General features: G+C 37.8%; 1 protein-coding gene across 1 annotated transcript in view; it reads left to right on the forward strand.

Moving 5' to 3' along the window:
- LOC120628281 (peripheral-type benzodiazepine receptor-associated protein 1) overlaps nt 1–14015 on the forward strand; it is a 41338-nt gene that overhangs the window by 16108 nt on the left and 11215 nt on the right. The window contains exons 2-12 of the mRNA XM_039896576.1: nt 6788–6988; nt 7892–8090; nt 8479–9381; nt 9467–9587; nt 9662–9839; nt 9937–10069; nt 10615–10805; nt 11036–11239; nt 11319–11513; nt 12141–12335; nt 12494–12745. Coding sequence (XP_039752510.1) covers nt 6791–6988; nt 7892–8090; nt 8479–9381; nt 9467–9587; nt 9662–9839; nt 9937–10069; nt 10615–10805; nt 11036–11239; nt 11319–11513; nt 12141–12335; nt 12494–12745 — 2769 coding nt within the window. The 5' untranslated portion in view covers nt 6788–6790. The remainder of the gene's footprint in view (nt 1–6787; nt 6989–7891; nt 8091–8478; nt 9382–9466; nt 9588–9661; nt 9840–9936; nt 10070–10614; nt 10806–11035; nt 11240–11318; nt 11514–12140; nt 12336–12493; nt 12746–14015) is intronic.

Below are 14015 nucleotides of genomic sequence, written 5' to 3' on the forward strand. Positions count from 1 at the left end.
AAATGTTTCTTAAGGAATAACTGCGGTAGAGGAGTCGGCAGATCGAGCACTTTGAGAAGGCAGTAGGTACTCAGTGTATGTTTTGTGTCATGTCTTTGGTCATGACTGCTACGATGCAGCTTGAAGCAGTCATGACCGAACGCAAGTGTATTGCCGTCCTTACTTCTAAACAAACAATAATTTTAGAATATTCATGAGTGACGCAAGTTTGTAGGTAACATAACATTTTTCATTACTTATCTAAACGCTCTCATTTTAAACGTGAACCTTTTGTGGTACCTTAATTTTTCGGTGTCACAGCAACTTTTGAGGGGTTGTACCTAGCCTCAATAGTAGATAGTATACTGTATTAGATTGTAGTAGCAGAACTTTTCGTGACAGAGCACATGGTTTTTTTTTTCTATATGTTATTGAAACTTGTAAAATACTTAATAATTATCATTATTTAATTTGTTTTCACCAACGTTAGTTAAACCTTGAACCGTGCAAACGTACGTAGCGCAAACTTAAAATTCACCAGAAAATAAATCTGCGGAACACACAAATGCCATTACTATTGCCTCAGTAAACACTCCATTCGCGGTTCTAATTAAATTTGCATGTAAGTATAATTAAGCCCGCCCGTTAGTTCTATCCTTTGCCAACACTGGCCAAAGGGACGTAATATATCTCCCTCTAACTATGAGAGACGGTTGTAACGGGCACAACGTATATTGCGTAGTCGACAGTCACTGGCTCCTATCCCAATTCCGAGCGCCGGAGAGTCTGCCAAGCTTTGTGGGGGCCCCCTCCTTCTCGGGGAGACCCTGGGAAGCAGGTCACCGCACTTTTTCTTTGCCTGAGACGGGGCGGCGACGGAATGGCGATTTTCAGCTGCGTTGAGTTCATTGCACGCTCGCTATCGATTTTGTTATTATTTTTGGATTATGGAACATCGTGCGGTTGATGTAACATGTAAAGGGTTGTACCTCATGTTCTTTTTTAGTTCATTATAGTCTTTATGTAGGGTAGGGTACTTTGTTATGTGGAGCATTGGGCTTCATGGACCGACTAAGTGCTTCGTCAACGCTCCTATATGTTTTAACTAAGCGGGCTTTCAACGTCATTAATTTTCTTTTGTGTCAAAGAAGTGAAACAGCAGTGATGCAATGCGAACTGTGTTTAAAAAAAAGTACTAAAATGTTAATTCAAAGGAAAAAATACTCTAGATTGGTACTTGCAAACGTTTCATTCATTTATTATTATTTAATTATTTATTAGTAATCAAACAGCGTTACAAACGATTTTGGTTAAGGGTTTATCTTATTACTAAAATGTCGCCAAACCTAGATTACAAACCTAGATTAAAAATAATGACAGTGTATAGTCAGTACATATTTGAAAATTTAATACACGTTCATAAAAACATTTCTAAATTTAAGAAAAAATGGGACTGCAATAATTTAAACATTAGAAGTAAGAATAAACTTACAGTGCAATATACTAGGTTACATAAAATTCATAATTCGTTTAAAGGAAATTGCATACAATTCTACAATAAACTATTCATTGACATCTTGGCGATGTCTCTTAAAAAGTTCAAAGTTTGTATTAAATGTAAGCTAATAGAAAAGTCCTATTAAAGGACTACGTAATCGATAAAAAAGCTTGGGTTTGAATTATTGCTCTAATCAGGTTGCTCTTCTAATAATTTTAAATGACAATGTGAGATGGTCATAACAAAAAAAAACACCCGGCTAAGTTTGTTGTGGGCTTCTTCTTAGACCAGGACGCGTTTGGAACCCTCGTAGCTTTAGTTTTAAGTTTACGAATGTGGTTATCGCCATCATCTCACTACCGTGTTATTCTCATGTACGCATCAAAAGTGCCACCTATGGTCCTTGAATAAAGATATTTTTGTCTTTAACTTTGACTTTGGAACTGTGATAATTAAGTAATAGGTGCAAGTACGTTGTAAGTAAGTTGAAATCTGTGTTTGTTACTATATTAAAACGTAGTAACAAACATAGATTTCCAGGGCCCGATTCAAAGTTTTTTTTATTTCGAGCACCCGAACCCTTTTTCTTAACATTATACCCATTGGTAGTTTGCCTTGTAGAGATCGCTTATAAGTAATAAGGTTACCTAATACCTATTGTACCTTTCCTTTTCTTTTCAATTGTATTTGTAGGTACTTGACGCCGTGAAGTATATTTTAATTTTATTTAATTTCGTTTCATTTCATTTCAAGAGGCACCTGACCTTACAGACTTGTTAAAATGGAAATTCATACATCATATCATCCCGTTGCCGGCCCACTGGCCCCCGGCATGGGTTTCCTCCCACAATGAGAAGGGGCTAAGGCCTTAGTCCACCACGCTGGCCTAGTGTTAATTGGTGAAACTTCACACACCTTCGAGAACATTATGGAGAACTCTCATGTATGCAGGTTTCCTCACGATGTTTTCCTTCATTGTTAAAACAAGTGATATTTTAATTCCTTAAAATGAACATAACTTATAAAAATTAGAGGCTGGGATTCGAACTCGCCCCCCGGAAGTGAAGTCGAAGTCCTACCCACTGGCTATCACCGAAATTCATTACAACCCATAATTTAAATTGGATATGTGAACTACATAAATAAAATCAATGTTATTAATTAACCTGGACTGACGATGCAGTATTTAACAATCAGTCAACCTAGTTCACAATGTTCGACTGGCGGGAAACGCAAGTAATGGCCGTTAACACGCCGTTAAGTTTTCCTTGGCTTGCTTCGAGGGGTTATACAATGAAGTGTGAACATCATCATGCTCAGCCTATTAATCCCCGACTGCTGGAAAATACAATAAACATTAAGCTTAATATTAGCTTGTAACCAGTAGCGTGCAAAGACGAGTTATAAATACTTAAGGGTAGGCTTTTTTTACCTCTTATAATGCCTATCCTTAAGTTTTTTATAACTCGTACTGGAGATTTTCTTCATTTTATATCATCTGCATACACTGCGTATACCCTCTATGCACGCCACTGCTGGTGGCTCCCTGGTGCGAAGGATTCGGGGGAGCACCGACAGCATCCTGCTGATGATTGCTGGTAGGTCGGACAGGTATGTGAGTCACTGCTGTGCTCTTTCCATTGCATTGGAGCGGCAGTGTCGCATATGCAAATATTATGCATTAATTTATGTTTATTATTTTTGAAGTAAAACTTCATTAGGCGCGACTAAAGTAACTTAGACTAGTAACTTAGGTCTTTTTTCTGACGGAAGTAACTCTTACATGAGACGTCTGTGTAGTTTCCGCTATTTAAAAATAATAATTTGGATTGGTCGTAAGTATATGTCATATACTCCACGCTTCTTGACTTACAAGCCAGCTATTGGCAAATATCATAATCAATTAGGATTATTTATTTTCAATATTATCAAACGAATCAACTGTGATGCTATTCAGTGATAATATAAAGTGAATAAAAATTCAACAGTTTAAAAATAAAAAATTATACTCTATTTAAAATGAATTTTGCATAGAATATAATTGAAAGAAACTCCCGCAAATGCCTGTTTCTATACAATATTTCGAGGGCTTATTTTATGGGCCACTTATTTCATCAATTCCCCATATCAGTCTCTATCGATGACGTCAAACTGTGAAGGGCGAACACGGACCTGTTCCAGTCAATTTTAACAGAAAATCGATAAATTATTCATACACCAGTAAAGCGGCACCGTTTATCACGGTTGAGTGGAAACAAGTCATGAGCTTTTCACGGTTGTATGTGGCCACTAAATGGGTCAGAGCTTAAACCATGTAAATGTTGTTTGAAAATTTATTCGTTGGTTGGATGAACAATTTAATATGAATTAAATATTTAACAGGTATTATATTGCCTAGATGGTTAGATTAGATTAATTTTTTTTACTTATGCGTATTAAATCATAAATGGAATGAAATTAACATACAATTTCCCACTCCCGTTCTCTTGCTGTAAGTCCTGTCTACAAAGTTTGCCTGAAAGAGATTGCGTGCAGCAATAAGGCCGCCTTTGCATGTTTACATTATTTACTGTGTACTCCTTACTGCTTCTTTTCCTGTATGTTATACGTACACCTAAAAGAATGAAATTATTAACAAAAACACTGAATATAACACACAATTACAATAGGCGGCCTTAATGCTAAAAAGCGATTTTTGCCAGGCAACCCAACAAAGGAAAGGGGGAAAAAAATACTTGTACGAAATTATATGATTTACACAAATAACAAATAAAACCAAAATAAAAATACCAATCATTATATCATACAAATCATATTATTCCTTACTAAAATTTTATCGAATGTTCAACGGTATCCATAGACAATAATATAATTTTCTTGCAGGTAGTAATGGAATGTATTTTAATGGCAGTGGGTGGTAGTAAGCTGCCTCGTACGACACCTGCGGGAAGTGGGGTGGCAATTATTTTCCTATCTGCCTTATTCTGCCTTTAGACTTTGGAATAATATGCCTTAAAAATAAAATTAATTATACCTAATTTAGAATTTCAAATCAGACTAGATAATTCGACGAAAATGCAGTCTAAAATTTTACCGGGCTAAACTGTTACGGGTATGACAATTATATTAGACCAATACCTCAAACCGTGATTTAGTATTTTATAATTTTACGATTGATAGAGTATTTCGAAAACAAAGGCTGATCGTAAAGAATTAGCAAAAACTAAAAAACAACAAGTTTGTCATTAAGTTTGAAGAAGACATTTTGCGCCGATCTTACATAACGTGTGATACGGATAAGAAGAAGAAGGACAAGATTATTAAGATTATTGTGACCATTTGTGTATTTTGTAGTTTTTCGTATTTTGTTTGCATATGGTAGGTAATGAGTAATACCTAACTGTTGCCGCGCTCCTCCGACCTGTTTTGTTTTCCTGGGGAACTAGCCTATGCATAGAGTTAGTTTAAAGGACGGACCTTTCAACTAACTCTATGCCAAAAATCAAGTTGATTGGTGGCTTAAGTAGGGCACGTAGTTAGGGCAGGTAGAAGTGTTACAAACGTGGCAACCATGGGGTTAATTAACGCCACCTAAAATTCAAGAGGTGGCTAGAGCCGCAATAGAAAACTTGTTACCGCCAAAATCGAAAGAATAATATTTAAAAAGCTGTAAAAAAAATATTACTGTTAAAAGAATGAAAAAAATATCTAAATCCTCATTCGAGAAAGTTTTTTTTTGCTTATTTCCAGCGAACGAAAAAAGCATAGAAGCATTTCTCGTACTCAAAAATAGCGTAACGGAAACTATCCCGTGGTGGGAGGGGCTTATAAACTGTACCGCAAACGAATCTAGTTAACTCGCGACATTCGTGCGTAGTGGCGGCTAAACGAATTGCGTAAAACTAGATTTTAATAATTCAAAATGCCTTCATGTGTTGTGAAATGGTGTCGAAATCATACGGATCATCACCACAAGGATAGTGGAATAACTTTTCACGTGTAAGTACACCGATAACTATACTAAAATCTAAATAATTACAATTATGTATTATCCTTATGGATGGTGTTATGCCATATGTAGTTATACGTTACCGCAAGTATGTTTTATTAAATATTAGTTAAACGTTAACGCAATAACGTTTTATTATATATTGTGAGTTATCTACTCATTATACATGAGTGTAGATATCTTAATAAGTCTCATGCTATCGAGAGACTCAACCATCACACGTATAACTATAATAATGTTATAATTACTATAATAAAATAAAAAACATGTTTTCGACCAAATATTTGAAACAATATTATAATACCATCAATCACTAATAATAACCACCTAGACAATTGCATTGTTTTAATATATTTTATAGGGACGCGAAATAGATATTGATATCGATATCGAAATGTTATAGATATATTTTACAATGATTAATTACAAATGTTTATCTGTACCGTTGCATATAGGTGAAATAGGTCAAACTTCTTTGGATTATATTTATAAAATGCTCAACATGAATTCGAATCAAAATATAAAATAATTTTAGCTTGTACACGTATGTTGAAGTCGGGCGGGCCTAAATAGTAACAATGAAACCGATGCGGTACACTGGCCGGAATTCGTGAACAAACGTGTACCAACTAAAATTATTTTATAATTTTAAAGTGTTTGTAGTCAGTTTTGTAAATGTAACGCGGCAACGTTTGATGAAAAGTGTATAATCTCCAGGGTACAAGCTATAAAGGCCTTTCTTCATCAAGATCGGTGCAGTGGTTGAGCCGAACATAGGTAACAAACAGACAGACACACTTTCACATTCATAATAATAGAAGTTGTTATTAGAGTGCATTTAGTTTGGAGTAAATCGGCGTTTATTATGACGCTATTTTAATCTAATTTATTTTGCTTTCCTTATTGCATAAAATGATTCAACGATTCCAGAGACTGCTGATTGGTCCGGCGAAGCCGCGGCACTACGTATTTACTGGCCAATCACGCTTGGTCCCGTGTCGTACGACAAATAGAAGAACCTATTAAGAGCTCTTTGCGACTCAAGTTCCTTCTTTTAAAGGGCGTGCGTTTATTGACTAATTGGTACTAGTTTCGAAAGACAATTTCTTAGAAACGCGTCTTCTATGCTTTTTTCGTTCGCTGCTTATTTCACTTTAAATTTCAAAAAGTGTACATTCAAGAACTATTTTTCAAATAAAAAGTTTTGCCTAGATGCGATCGTCCATCAATGCCTCTTTTTCTGGCCGCTGCAGTAATGCACTATTTCAAACCTCTGACTTTGTTGGTTTCTTATTGTGCAGAGTATGAGTGCGTATGGCATGTCGAGCGGCGGCGAGATGGATGCGCTGTCGCGGAGGCTGCGCGAAGCCGAGCGTGCGCGAGCGGACGCTGAGCGCTCGCACGCCGACGCGCTAGCGCAGCTCCGCTCAGCGCAGCGCTCGCCACATGACTCGCATAACGTCGAACAGCTACAGTCCAGAGTGCGGGAACTTGAAAAGAAGGTAATTTTTTTTCTGGCGCCTTATAGATGGGTAAACGCCGGCTTCACGCTCGAAAAAGCATAACTCACTATCACGTTCCACCAGAGTCAAGCGTGCAAGCGAGAGAGCAGAGGACGTAAAATTATCGTCAGTAAACCATTACATTACCTATAAACAGAGCAACACTTCGCAGGGCATGCCAGGAATACATGCAACGTGCTGCCTTATGTCTATCAACCTGTGGTGTAGGTAAGGCTCGTGTGCCTTCATAACACCGGCAACAACGCACTTTAGACCGGAACACAGTATTGCAACAATGCTGCTTTGCGGCTGCAATAAGCATGGTTGTTCTACCCCGGCCTGTCACAAAAAGGTCTTCGAATACTTACTTATTGTAATAAAGCTCTAATAGCTACTACTAACTAATATTTTTACCACACTTGTTAATCGCCGGAAATACCGCGTTCCGCTGCAAGTATAAATCTAATTTGGAGAAAATTTGCTACGGCAATAGCTATAGCCGTTAGAAGCTCATAGATATTCAGTTTTTAATAATCGCGCGGGGACTATGGATTTTCCGTAAAGTTGGCCTACGTGAAATAAATGAATTTTGAACGACATCAAACAAGTCGGAGGAAGCAGATCGACGTTAGCGGAATTTTAAACAAGGACTCCCAGCAGTGGACGTCCATTGGTTGACATAATGAAATTGTTTCATTATGTCAACCAATCCCTCATTCCTTCCTATACTTAAAAACTTCAGCTATTTACAGAGCTGTTTAACGGGACGCTTGTTGGTGTAGCTATATTCAAAAGGCTCTGATCAGGGGCAGAGGGCTATTTCATTAGATTTTGAATACCTAATAGCTCCAGATGAAAATGATCTTCGAACAAATTTTATCACTAATGGTGGTCTCAAACCAGGCGGCATTGGAAACGGTTCGTTGCGAGGAGTTACAGTTGGAGCTGTCGTCAGCAATGCGAGCGCGGGGCACGTCGACCACAGCTACATGGTCGACACAGGCCTCGCAACCAGCCTCTGAAATAGAACGCATTATGGCTAAGATCGAACAAGACAACCGCATTCTGGCCGAATTGGAATATTCTAGATCTACGACCCACGGTAAATATACAAAGCATATTATAAGGATAATTTTCAATAGGCTTTCTAGGCTGTATTTTATTTTTTAAACGTTGTGTAACGGTCGGAACACTTATGCAGTGTATTTTCGCGCTCTGATTTTTGAAAGATGCTGTCAATCGAAGTGTGAAAAAACACTACCTTACACTGCAATTCAGACGTTATGAGACGTTCTAGCCTTATATCTATGTATTACTCTATAAAAGTGGCTCGCCTCGAACTTGTGTTGTGTGTATGAGATTCCCTTTCTGTTCTATAGTCTCTGGGATATTTTTTATTACTGCTAATTTGTCGAAAATAATTAACTTAGTTACTTACTAACTTATCTACTAACAGCCTACTTTGGATTAATAAACTCTTTGGTTGACAGGAATACAATCGAGCGGATCAAACCAGGCGCTCGGGGAATTTCATTCGCCGACACCGTCGCCTTTACCTCATACGTATACAAGCACGTCAAGCCACGCAGCCCTCTGTCAGAGTAACACCATGCCCACTCTCTCCTCTCTACACGCCACATCACATTTCACCGCCCCTAGTTCTAACTCCATGGCCTACTCTATGAGTGCGCACAATCCTACTTCATATTCAAATCCTGTCTCCGCTTCCTATGGTATGACTAACCCACACCAGGTCACTTTTACCAATCCAGTTACAGCCCCGCTTGGAAACAACATTAGTCAAATCTCCAGTACTCTGGCAGGGCTACAATCGAATCTTCAAAACCTTGGAAATGTTTCTGCTATGGGATTGGGTGGAACATTAGTTGGACCAGCAATTACAGGAACAATGACAGGAACTGGACTTTCTAGTTGCCTTAATAACCCACCGACAAGTTTATCTGGAGGACTTACAAGCACGCTCGCTGGATTAGCCTCAAATTTAAGTAGTGCACTGGGAAATCCACTATCAAATCTTACAGGAGGGACTCAATTAGGAGGATTGAACACTAGTTTAACCGGCACGAGTGCGTACGGGGCTGGTTCTGGTACTTATACAAATCCACTTTTGTCGAGCAGCCTGGGAGCGAACACAATGAATATCAAACTTAAACCGATAGATGAAATAGACCTTGGTTTAAGTCGATATGGGACTAATAATCCATCTATAGTTAGAGCTGCAACACCTGTAACACCGCACCAACCTACTTGGAACCTAGGATTAGATAGCCAATTTGGAACTGATAGAATAGGAAATACAGACACATTCCTCCATGATCGAGGTCCAAGATCCATAAGACTTTTACCCAATAACATTATGTTGGATGTTGACGGTACGTTATATATATATTTGTTTTTTAGTTTGATACTCAATAGGCCATTAATAAGCTATTTTTTGTATGTATTTCAATATTTCAGTACGAAATACCCATTATATGAATGGCGGTGCACCTTCGGAACCTCAAGTTGATATGTTGGATATTCCAGGAAAAGGGCGATGTTGCGTTTACATCGCGAGATTCTCTTATGAACCCCCAGAGTAAGTAATTTATAATTTAGGAGTTTTGTAGTTTGTGAGTTCCATGATAAAGAGTTTTACGTTGACATTTTTAGAGTTGAAACTGCGGAAGGAGAGTTATCTATCTGCGCTGGTGATTACCTTTTAGTATGGGGACCTCCAGACCCTAGTGCAACAATGCTTGACGCAGAATTGTTAGATGGTCGACGAGGTCTCGTTCCTGCAAATTTTGTTCAAAGATTAGTTGGGGACGACCTCTTAGAGTTTCATCAGGTAATAAACCATGTAATTGCATTTTATTCGCTATTCAATCATATTTAAAATAAGATAGATCTGGTCTCGATGATAGGTGTTTTTTTTGCATTATTAGGCCGTAGTAGCTACATTGCGGGATGCTGATGAAACTGCAACCACAGCTATAAGTGACCTGTCGCTCAGTAGAGATGTGGCACGTCTTAGTGAAATGGCAGATATCAGTGAGTGTCCCGAAGACGACGACAATGGTAAGATACTGGGCAAATCCATTTATTTTAAAAATAGTGCCAAAAATTAATTCTAGAATAAAGGAAAATTTTAATCATTAAGATCCTCAGTAGCGATCCGAACCTTTTAGAAATTCAGCATCACCCTGTTCAATATTTTAAATATGTAAATACTCGTAGCATACCATTTATATTATATTCTGGCATAGAATTTCCTGACATCGGTATAATTTTAATATATGCATGTTTATTATCACGACCTTAATGCACTCAAAGTGACGATAGGTTGCCATTCAATTATTACATTTAAATAGCAAAATTGGAATTCCTGAGAATATTTTTTTAAAATTTACTAGGGTTTGAAATCACTTAACTCGCTTATCTTTAACAATTAGCCATAGAGTTCTATAGTTAAACCTTTGTCCTTTCCTACTGACCCTATCCTATGACATCGGAATTCGCTGCACGCTTCTTGGCATATCACATCGCACTTCGCCTGCTTGGCTGATTCCTACTCGCGATCTGCCCTCAAACCTGAACAGCCGAGCTGTTTTTCTCGTCGTTAGTGCCTGCACCGCGTCAGCTGACCTTGGAGAGACAGCTCAACAAATCTGTGCTGATTGGATGGACGGCGCCCGAGGGGGTACAGCAAGCAAACATCGAAAGTTACCATGTTTACGTCGATGGCGTTCTGAAAACTACGGTTAAAGCAACTGAGCGCACGCGCGCATTGGTTGAAGGAGTAGATGCCAATCGGGTGAGCTTATTTAAATACTTCTAGAAACTTTTGGTTGATATTGTTTAACATAAAATAAAATCACTTAGATGTTGTTTTAATATTTACGTCTAAAAAGCACCACTGTATTTTTAGTTTAATTTAACCTCGCAATCTTTAGTTTTCATTCATTACTTTGCTTCAATTGTTAGTAACATTTTATAAAAGTTTGTATTTCTGTAAAATTAATATGATTTTCATTATTTCCAAAGCCACATCGTATTAGCGTACGTTCAGTGACAGTCACTCGACGAACGTCCAGAGATGCCGCTTGTACAATGGTGATAGGCCGGGATACTGGAAATATGGGTCCTACATGTGTAAGAGCAAGCGGAGTTACCTGTTCTCAAGCAGTTATATCATGGTTACCGGCTAATTCAAATCATCAGCATGTTGTTTGTGTTAATAATGTTGAAGTAAGTATTGTATTGTTTTTGAGTAAATGATACTAAACATGCACCAGAATAATAAAATTTAAGTAAACTATCATTTTAGGTACGTACAGTGAAACCAGGTGTTTATAGACACACGATAACCGGTCTCTCACCAAGTACTCAATATAGGGTCACAGTCAGAGCTAAGCATTTGAGGGCCGGTCCGCCCGGAGTTCCGATTGAAGAAGCTCCCGGGGCTTATACTGACTTCAGAACTTTGCCAAAAGGTCTGCCGGATCCGCCAAATGAAATAATGGTACAAAATGTTTATATCTGAAACTATAGCATGATATAAATTAAGCATGCTTTCGTCGATTTTTTAACACTCTACACTCACATTTTTCCTGCTCGCCTTTACATATAAAATACTACCTAACCTTTTATGAATATACCTATCTAGCTCATACGTATTTTATGTATTATTTGTTTGTATAATTTGAATTGGTAACCAGTGAAACAGTCCTGTAAATAATAATATATCATTTACAGAACTGGCCTTCAAAATACAAAACATATATCAGCGTTTTAGCACACGCACTTAAACAATGCTTTTCAACGCTCACGAAGTGTGTGATTAAAGTCCTAACATTAACGTTTTCACAAGTCATACACAACCCCTGTCCCTTTCAAGTAATATATCACGACCTCCAAGCACGCGGCACAATGGAAAATTTCGAGGAAGTCGCGTCAATCGCAACCATTAATCCAGCGCCAGGACAAATTTTTATTGATTCCGCTCACGTTGTTGGTAGCTTAGTATTTCCCTTTGTTTTTTCAAATCCTCCCTCGATGTGGCTTAATAGTATGTGTGAATACATGTCATAACCCAATTGGCCGAAAGAAAATGGCTGGATTGTTGGTGGTGATTGGTGCGGTGTCGCAGGTGGAAGCTGGGCCCCAGGACGGCACCCTGCTAGTGACGTGGCAGCCGGTGCTCCGCCCGCCCGCCTCTGGACCTGTCACAGGATACGCGGTGTACGCCGACGGGAAGAAGGTGACTGATGTCGATTCGCCTACCGGTGATCATGCGCTCATCGACATTGGCAAATTGATCGGCCTCAATCCAAAATGCGTTACTGTGAGTACTGTACCGCTTAGACTGGCTACTTGAGCGCTGTGTTATATACATGCACTAATACTTTCCGCAATTGTACACGTGTGCGTATGCTCTTAACAACTTGACTTGCTGCTTTTGTCTTTGACACGTATGGTGTATTTATGTGTGTTTAATTACAGGTGCGAACAAAATCGCGGGACAGCCAGTCGAGTGATAGTGCACCTACAGCAATACCACCGGCTGTGCTCCGAGGGGTCGTCTCTAGGGTTCCTCGTGGACCAGGTATTGGTCCCAATCAGCCAGCTCAGGGCTTTCGAGGGCAACGACCCCAACCTTACCAACAACACCAGCAAGTAATAGAGCATGACGAAAATCTTTCTGACAAGGAAATATTCCCAGCCGCTAATCGTCATGATCCGCAAACGACTCAGGTGATAATTCATTTATATTTTTTTATAATATAGGAATACTAACTTTAATGATAATGAGTTGTCAAGTGCGTGTCGAACACGCATAAGAGAGGATTCCGTAGTCATCCCAATGATGAGAATTTGAATGTGTAAATACCGGGTAACTTTCTTATTAGTATTCAATTTCCGTGAATTATCGTGATCAGTAAAAACTTCGCGTATTCAGATTCCCTACAATTTTTAGTTAAAGTAATTATGGGAGTTAAAGTATTTAGACTGTGGGGACATCAATGCACGTTATAAGACACTGTGCTTCTGAGTTTGTTTTACAAATACTACCGTATCCGTTATCACATCCAGTTGTAACAGAGGATATAATTTTTGAAAAAAAAAACTTTATACATACAATTAAACCACCCCCAGGTTAATTGTTTCTTTGTTTTCTTTCAATAAGAAGTTATGATTGATTAGGTACACGCCGCAGTAGCGGTAATGAATTTTTATAAATATAGTTAATTTAAAATGTCTGCCGTCTGTCATCTGACTCTACTTTATCTTTTTTCGGATTCCGAGAGGATAATTCTTCTTTAATATAACTTACATATCTACATGACGAAGATAAAATTTAAAAATGCCTTGTTTGACTACGGAATCCTAAGTACCCAAAAATTCTTACTCGTCATTAAAATCTTTTGCTTTACTAAAATATTTAAATATAAAGTATGCTTTGTTATTTCTGTACAATTAACTACTGTATTATAATCGTCTAAAAACTTTTTTAAGTTCATCAAAATTGTTAATATCTACATAAAGAAACTTATTAAATGTTGGCACAGCACTTGGTGTACTTTTAGTTTGCAAATCAATGTTGTATCTTTTTGTTTGTAAATTTGACCATCATTTCGCCAGTATCGGTCTTTCTTTTGTTTACAATGTGTGAGAAAGCTTCTTTTCATTTTAAGTTATCCTTCATTTGTTTGGTCTTCTTAGCTGTTGCTATAAAATCAATGTCATATTATGCTCTCTTTTTACTCAAGAAGCTATTTTACAACTGTCTCAAATTTCCTGTTGGATAGTTAGGTAACATATAAATATGATATATAAAAATACATACTGGAGGTATGAAATTAACTTCATAATGTTTATAAGTTGCCTAACTAATCCTCACGTCTATATAACTGATGAATTCAAATTATCGATGTATATGGATAGGCGTATTCCATTTTTTGCTCTCCCAAAAATAAGCTTTAACAACGAACACATGAATTGTTGTATTTACTTACTTTTTAGA

This window comes from Pararge aegeria, chromosome 12 (assembly GCF_905163445.1).
Source record: "Pararge aegeria chromosome 12, ilParAegt1.1, whole genome shotgun sequence".
NCBI lineage: Eukaryota > Metazoa > Arthropoda > Insecta > Lepidoptera > Nymphalidae > Pararge > Pararge aegeria.